Source organism: Apaloderma vittatum, unplaced genomic scaffold (assembly GCF_000703405.1).
Source record: "Apaloderma vittatum isolate BGI_N311 unplaced genomic scaffold, ASM70340v1 scaffold17904, whole genome shotgun sequence".
In the NCBI taxonomy this organism is placed as follows: Eukaryota; Metazoa; Chordata; class Aves; order Trogoniformes; family Trogonidae; genus Apaloderma; species Apaloderma vittatum.
In genome coordinates this window covers 11,078-19,351 of record NW_009714517.1, presented here as the reverse complement: position 1 = coordinate 19,351, position 8,274 = coordinate 11,078, and the positions used below count along the sequence as shown (strand labels likewise).

Below are 8,274 nucleotides of genomic sequence, written 5' to 3'. Positions count from 1 at the left end.
GGCGGGGACCCCAACGGGATCAGGCACCTGCAGCCTGCACTTGAGCGAGCGGGCGGACTGGCAGTATTCGCAGCGGGAACTGGATGCCGTGGAAGTGTTCTTCTCCCGCACGGCTCGAGATAACAGGCTGGGCTGCATGTTCGTACGTTGTGCCCCCACTGGCCGGTACACACTGCTCTTCTCGCACGGTAATGCTGTGGACCTGGGCCAGATGTGCAGCTTCTACATTGGCCTTGGCTCCCGCATCAACTGCAACGTCTTCTCCTATGACTACTCTGGCTACGGGGTGAGCACCGGCAAGCCCTCTGAGAAAAACCTGTACGCAGACATTGATGCAGCTTGGCAGGCCCTCAGGACAAGGTAAAAGGATATTGGGGACAAGGTATTTCTGTATCTCTGTTTAATCCTAATAAGTCCAGTGTCTGCACAATTAACCTGCTGAGAGGTGGAGGGGAAGGGTTTTTAGATGGTTTGCGTTATTCTGGTGACCTCACCAGATATTCTGATGACCTCACCAGGTATTCTCATGACCTCACCAGATGTTCCATCAACAGCTACAGTGCTCTTGGGTGGATGGCTTCATTTGTTAAAAGGGTGCACAAACCTTCATCCTTGGGCTTTTTCTAGGTTTGTTCAGTTGTATTACGTGTTAGCCATTGCTTCACCATTGAAAAGCGCCATCTTGAGCAGGAGATGTTGCACTCATTGCAGTTTGAGCTGATAGGGTGCAAAAGAACTTTTGTTTGAGGCTTGTCCACCACTGTCTGTTCTTAGAGGTAACCCAGGTGAGCCCAAGCTTTAACTGAATTTAGTGGTAGCCTAGGCTAGTGCTTACCAAGAAACCGCTGATGTTCTGTGATGCATCTGGGGTTTCGTGCAAGCTTGTGCAACAGATGTCTTTCTATTTTGTCAACCAAACAATTGTTATCAAATTGGGTAGGGTAGCAGGGTGAAAGTAGACCTGGGTGTTGGTGAGTGGAAGTAGACCTGGGTGTTGGTGAGTGGAAGTAGACCTGGGTGTTGGTGAGTGGAAGTAGACCTGGGTGTTGGTGAGTGGAAGTATCCTGCCAGGAGGAGATGCTGAAGCAGGTAGCATCCAAAGGGATACAGGGCTAATGAGATGGTGATGTGGCCAGTAGGAGTGAGGAGGCCTTGGCTTCTAGGAAGTCCAGGGTAGAGCTGCTGCCTCTGACTTCCCTGCTATGACTGATGGTCATCCCTGGGACTCTCTTCTTCTGTCCGCAGAAATATGTGCTCCTTTCATTGTTGTATAAGTGGTTCTTAAAGTAGGACCTTGCGGAACATATCATTAAAGAAAGAGTTTTAAAAAGCTTAAATCGTTGCGGTAGGGCAAGAGAAAAGAATGATGAGCATTTTCTGTTCTTGGCTCTTGGGTTGTGTAGATGAAGTTGGCTTATGTGAAATGAGTATTTAGTGTCTATCTTAGGGTTACGTGCCAGCTTCAAAAATAGTGACAGGAGTTGTTGCTAATTCAGATAATTGGCTTTTCAGGGATCCAGGGATTGGTCAGTCGTGGAGTCCAAACGGCTTTTGACATTGGTATGCCCAAGTCAAGTTAAGAGCATGGAGGAAAAAGGTGATGGGGGAAGTGTTCTGTCTGTTTGATGAGCAAGCTAGATTCTGTGTTCGTTTTCCAGGGCTCACTCTCAAAAAATTTTTTTTTTGCTTGAATATAATTAATACCATTTTATGTAAAGAAATAGTTTTGCTATGCTGTGTGCAGTCAGTTACTAAATGCCAGTATAATGAACGTGGATGTTATGTATAAATAAGGTTTAAGCCAACCCCAGTAAATGCTTGTCCTTCAGTTTCTGTGGTTTTTGTTTCACTTGGTGTGTAGTTGCTGTTTTTTCATGGAAGCCTTCTACAGCTCTGAGAAAGAGCTTTCACATCTGCCTGGAAGTGCTCCTGTCTTGACAGGCATTTAAGACCTAGGTAAATCCAGAAACAAGAAGTGCCTTCACTTAAGTCTTTGGAGAAGCCTGAGCCAGTAGGCGATGCCAATGCATGCCCAGATTGCGCTTAGATGATTGGGCTGCTTCTGTTAAAGTGTGCCTGCAGGAAGTTATAGTTTTATACTGGAGCCTTTTCTGTAGTTTATATGGGATCTAGGTTCTACTTTCCTCCTTAAATTGAAGGGTTGAAGTTCACTATGCCGTCAAAAGCATTTAGTCATCTGTGCAAGTTCTGTGGTAAGCTGTTGCTCTTCTGAATCCACCAGATGACATTCTGCCTGGCAGCAGGAAGGAATCATCAAAATGTTATAAGTCTGAGATTTTTTTTTTTTTTAAATTGTCCCTCTGAAGTACCACTGATACTTAGCAAATATTAATTTATCATGGTATTTTGAAAATTTCCTTAGGGTGGAAATTAACTCCATGCTTGGACAAAACAGTTTGCTGCCAAGTTTTAGAAATGTTGATGAGCTGACTGGTTGTGAATGTGGCTGCAAATTTTGACTACATCTTTTGAAGGTAATGTAGTGAGGATCTTGCTGTCACATACATGCTTAGGCCTTACATAACAGTCCTGTAAACCATGGATGAGAAATAAAAACATCAAGTTTTTTTGTTCAGTTTCAATTATTGACCTGTCTTTGGAGAGTCAGTGTCAACTGTTCTCTGTTATTTTAGTCTCTGTAAAGAGTAACTTACTTTCCTTAATTCTAATTCAATGAATTCTCTCCTCATGAATAAGGTATACTTTTAAGTTGTAATTTTACTAAGTAAGTTCAAATGCTGTCTTTCAGCCCAGATAAAGATGCCGATATATAATTTTATTCCCTTGAAGAGAGGTTTTTCTAGATGTTCCTTCAGAGGTCTGACTGTAGCATTGGTTGCTCTAGTTCCAGTATAAAGTATTAATCGGTAATTAATTTGGGGGGGGTTATATTCATTTCCACTCGATTAACTAATTTCCATCTGTTACTGAAATGTTTGTCACAAAGAATATTCTGTTTCATTACTTCAGATAATGTTTTTTGTGAGTGTTTTATTGTAGGCGAGTTGGTCTGGTTCTGTTCCATTTGTTCCAAAACTAAAACCAGATTGAAGAAAAGCTTCAAGAGAAGCTGTATTGGACTCCGTCTTCTCTTACGGTCCATATGGTTTTAAGTTGTTACTTTTTATTCAGATATGATGAACTCTTATCCTGATATCTGATTGACTTAGTGTAACATCTGCACAGAATGACTTGATTGTCCTCCTCCTCCTCCCCCCTCTCCTGAATTCCACATGGGAAGGTTGAACTTTCTAACACATTTACGTTAAGACAATGTACAGTACTTAAAAACAGGATACACGCTTAAGGCTTGGGTATGGTGCTTAAGCACAAAATCATGACTGTTTTCTTGACTGCCTGCTATTTATATTAAAATCTAAAAAACGTGGAGGAGATTTGTGAAATGTAAAATCTCGGTCAAATGAGAGAAGCCACGGCTTTCCCACTCTCTACTTTTGTAGTAGCGTAGCAAAGACAAGAGCCTATTAGTCTGTCCTTCAGATATTGAAAGAAGGTGAAGAAAATGGAATTAATAAATAGCTTTGAAGAACTCCTCTTAACTACATTTAACGAAATACAGCTTAATGTTTTTTCATGGTGCACAATGCAAACTAATATCTTCTGGTTTCATTTGAGCTTTTGATTAAATGACAGATGTTACTGTGGTGTTTAAATCCTTCATTCTCAAAACGTACATTTGAGTTTGTACATAGGAGATCATTGGTTCATTTCCATTTTTCATTATGCTCTTTGGTCAATATGGCATGAGGAAAGAAATTGAATTGTGAAGTGACACACTAAAATACAAGGGCTTTTGATCAATGGATAGCAGGTAGTTTAGAATGTTTAAATATTTTTTTAAAAAAACTTTTCCCCAAGATTTAATGTTAGAAAAACCAAACCTTTTATTATATGGAAATTTAATTATTTTTGGTGCTGGTTATCAGTTCTTATTGCCGTTTCCTTTGCAGGAGTTGATGGAAAAGTTTTACAATTTTCATCTGAGTAAAATTAGGAAACAAACCTAATTGGATTAGACTAGAGTGATAACTAATCCGAGGTTGTCAGTTTAGTTTGTCTCCATTCTGATTTGCTGAAGCAGTTACAGCTTTCTGCGTGAATAATAGCTTCAGACTTTTTTCTATTTTTTTAACCTTGATTTATCAAAACAGTTAATTTCTTATTTTAATTTTCATTGCAACAGAATTGTCTTTCACTAGCACTGTGGTTTTGTGCATGATCCAACCCAAATTCTTTAGGTTGGATGCTTAGAGGTTTTTGTTAAAAGTTACCAACCAAATCTCTGACATGGCCAAAGGCAGCGCTTGGCAGAGTCATGATAAATAATCCTGGAGCAATAGGGTTCTTGTTTGTGGTGCTTCACCGGGTAGACTTTTCTGTCATTGACTTTGATAGAGTATTTCCCACTTTCAGTTTCTTAGTAATGTTGATACCGTGTCAGTGAAGGATTGTTTAAAAAGACTGTTCTCTAAAACTGAATTTACTCTACCTGCCACGGTCAGTAATTCAAGGAAAAGCACACACAGCTTTGTTCAAAAATAGGAACATAAAGAATAGTCTCCTCTTGTCTGTGCAATGAGAAATTCAGATGATGAGCGACCCAGGAACAAATACCAACAACTGTTCGAAACAGGTGCTCTGATGTTCAAAGTTATTCAAAATGTTTACTTAGCTTTGGTGTCATATTGCATAGTTTAGTCACTGAAGTAAAAGTAGTTTTGTTAAATGCTTTCCTATTTCTGTCAGGACTGCAAGATCAAAGCTTGGTTAAAAAAAAAAAAGAAAAAAGACAGTTTTTGCTGTCAATGTTTTGCAGCTAGTGTTTGCAATTAGTGTTATTTGGGAAGCAAAATAAGCTGTCGGAGAACCTTTAGTTAACAATACTTGTTATCCTGAGCATAGATAGTCCTGAAATTCAGGTGCCTGAACTGGTGACATTGGTTTGTCCTGGTGTACAAACCTTGTAGGACCCGGCTCTCAGCACTGAACATAAAGGTTTCTAGAGGAGTGTGTTGTTACATCTTGCATGCTGAAGTAACTAAAGGTTTGTGTCTGATTTTAAGTGTTAAATTGTGTGAAAAGTACAGACAAGCTTTTTCCCATTCTCTCTCTGGGTAGAGAAGTGTGTCGCCTACTGAGACTGAGCTGACGGTTGTTACACGGTGACTGTTTGACCCGTGCGTGTTGCCGGTAGCACTTAGATGGGTTCAGTTTGTTCTTAACAGTGGAGTATGAGGTGGACTGTGTAAACCTCAGTGGTCTCGCTCTGAAGCCAGGGTCAATCTCCAGCCCATCACAACCTCAAAACCAAAAAAATACTTCCAAATTCGTCTTTTATCCTTTGTTACTCAACTGTTTTGGAATGTTTCCTAAATACTGGGTTAAGTTTACACTAGCTCATTACTCGTGGACATAAGCAACAAGGGAAAAACACAGACAGATAGCAAGATGGCACAGATAGCAGTGCTATGCAGTACTGTAGATACCTGTGGCTATAGGTGGAGAACATTTCAAGCTGTCCAGGTGGGTTGTCTGCTAGCAACTGGTTTTGTGGGGAAAACTGACACTTTTTGAGCAAGTGAGTATTTGTATTCCCATACTGAATAAAAAAAAAGCCATCATCCTCAAAATTATGTAGCACTAATAAATTAAGTGAACAAATAACATAGCCAGGGCTTTTTTTTCCAAAAGCTGGTAATAAATTTAATGAATAACTTAACACTCCCCTCTTCCCTCTCTCACAAATATAAATCAATTACAAGGCTGCATTGGAAGCAGTCGAAATGAGTCATAAAATAAGCCTCAGATGTGTTGTACCTAACATGCTTGTGCACAGAGACTTGCTTTTGCCATTTAACCACTAAAATGGGCAGAAATCTTTCTACGTTGATGAGGAGGTAGTTTCAGTTGCCACTACTCTTGAGAAATGGAAGGCACTTCTCTGTGTGCAAGATGGGGGTTCTTTGTGTTTTCTTGACTCTAGGAAAGGCACGTTTACAGTTTTTGGATGTTGGTGGCTCTTAATGTTGAGTATACCTTGACAGTTTATATTGATCCAAAATGAGATAATTAAGGATTGGTTTTTTTGTGTAACTCTGTAAAAACTTGGGTTTATATGGGCTAAAACACAGTAAGTGGACAAACCTCTTGCATCTCTGAGTCAGTGGATAACTGAGATCGCTACAGACTGGTACTTGTGAATTGGGTAACCAGCTTCAGTGACCCATTCGCTGCTGCTTCATCTTGACTGTCCTGTTTTCCAGTTTTTAGATGAATGACTTAACACTGGTCTTGCATACTGAGCCTCACATCTGATCATGAAGCTGAATTTCATTCCTGCTCTCAAACTGAGTGTTTTGTTGGGTTGGGCTTTTTAATTTGTCAGGTTTGGTGAGCAATGGAAGCGTATGATTGTAAACCTAGAAAACTCTGTGATCACAGAGGAATAGAAGTGCTTTTGGTGGAAGGCTAAGAATGTAGAATGGGATGAATAGTGCATAGTGTCAGCTTAAGGACTGAGGACCATCTTTGCATTCTTTATTCCAAAGGCTAATTTGAGAAAAATGGATTATTGTGGCATGTTTGCACATGAAGCTATGCTGCCTGCAAACAGTCACAGAAAGGTGCAAACACAGGGCAGCTCTATAAAGACAGTATTATACTGACAGTATCTATACCCATATCTGTCTTCTTTTTTTCTGTTTTAACCACTGTATTAGCTTTACAGAACAAAACTTCTGCTGTTGGCATTAAAACATTGTGGTTGGATTTTTTGACCCTGAGACCAAGTAATACAAAGGCACAAAATTATGCAAAACAGTAGGATCTGGCTCAGTGCCCACCCACCTTCCTGCCCTTTGTTTTATGTCTCTTGCTGAGCACCTGCATGTCTCTGGGAAAATCCCTACAATTCTGAAATAAATCTGTGACATTTCAACTTTTGAAAAAGGAAATTTCACCTGGGTTCGCAAATAAAGAGTTACGTTGATGTGGAATGTGAGGTTTTAAGTTTGTACGCTTGCCTCAAAGTCCAGAGGGAACAATTTGAATTAGATGTAATCTCACAGTATTACCTTTGTGAGGTTTTTTTGTGTTGTAGATTTGTTAGAAAAACTTCATATGTGCTTTCCTGACAGTAATAATATTTATTGTTGCAGTCTCTTCCTTCTTTCTAGGTATACCCTTCAAGATGAAAATTATTTTTTCAGTTGTTAATTTGAAATGAATTGTTGGTTTAGGCAATTTTGGCTATACTTTTGAGGAAGAGCTGTGTTACCTGATTAAAAAAAATCCTACTTATGCATAGAAGTCTTACTTTAAGACCTTTGACTCTTGTGAGCCTGGTTTGTCAGCCACAGCGTGCTGCCGAAACAAGCAGCGTACATCAGTGTCTGGCAGGGAGCCCTTCTCAGGGCATGCAGTGTCAACTAGTAGCTCAAAGATACTTAACTCATCTAACATACTGGGATCTTAAATTTAACTTTGTGACTTGGCATGGCCGTTTCTTTTTGTGTGCAGCAAATGAACAACTGTGGAGTAATGAATGGATAATGGCATCTGACAAGTCTGAAAATTCAGAGAGCAACATGTTTCTCAGAAAAGCACCTTTTACTTAGCATGGCTTGAAATGTTTCTCTTTTAATCAGGCTGTTTAGAAAAGGTTTTTCTCAGATTGTAGAATCTTTCTGGACGTTCCTCTCTGCTGACTTTTAGTTAGCTTTGCTTTGGGTGTTCTCATAAAACTTGAAAAATAGTTTTTGGTATCAGCAAAGAAGCAAAACAAGCTATATATTTTTTCCAGTGTGCAGATAAACAGAGATAAGGTTCGGCTTATTTTGCAATTACTCTGTTAACCTTAATGGCCGTTTATAATAAATCAAACAAGACCCTTTGTCTTAACTGTTACACTGTACAATAAATTGGAAGCCTTAATATGCAAAATAAGAGAAGCCATCAGTAACATGGGGATAGACTTCCATTAAGCATTTTGCAACCAAAATGGTGTATGCTACCATCTACACTTTAAAGGAAATTTTGAGTGGTTAACTTGCTGCCTTAAGCATTGAGTGGTTTGTTTGTAAAGATCTTCAGCTTTGTCCCATCTCTGTATAGTCTTCACCAACATCTGATGAGTTTAAGTAGGGTGTTGGCTGTCTGACGGGGAAAAGTGGCATCTTTAAGAAAATGGTCCTGCTTTTGAAGCATGTTCTCTGGGGAGCAATCACAAAACTT

The 8,274-nt window shown here is 39.6% G+C and overlaps 1 protein-coding gene across 1 annotated transcript in view; it reads left to right on the top strand.

Annotated features, from left to right (window-relative positions):
- Positions 1-364, top strand: part of LOC104273463 (alpha/beta hydrolase domain-containing protein 17C) — a 531-nt gene extending 167 nt beyond the window's left edge. Inside the window, exon 2 of the mRNA XM_009868804.1 lies at positions 5-364. Within this exon, the coding sequence (XP_009867106.1) occupies positions 5-364 (360 nt within the window). The remainder of the gene's footprint in view (positions 1-4) is intronic.
- Positions 365-8,274: the final 7,910 nt, after the last annotated feature.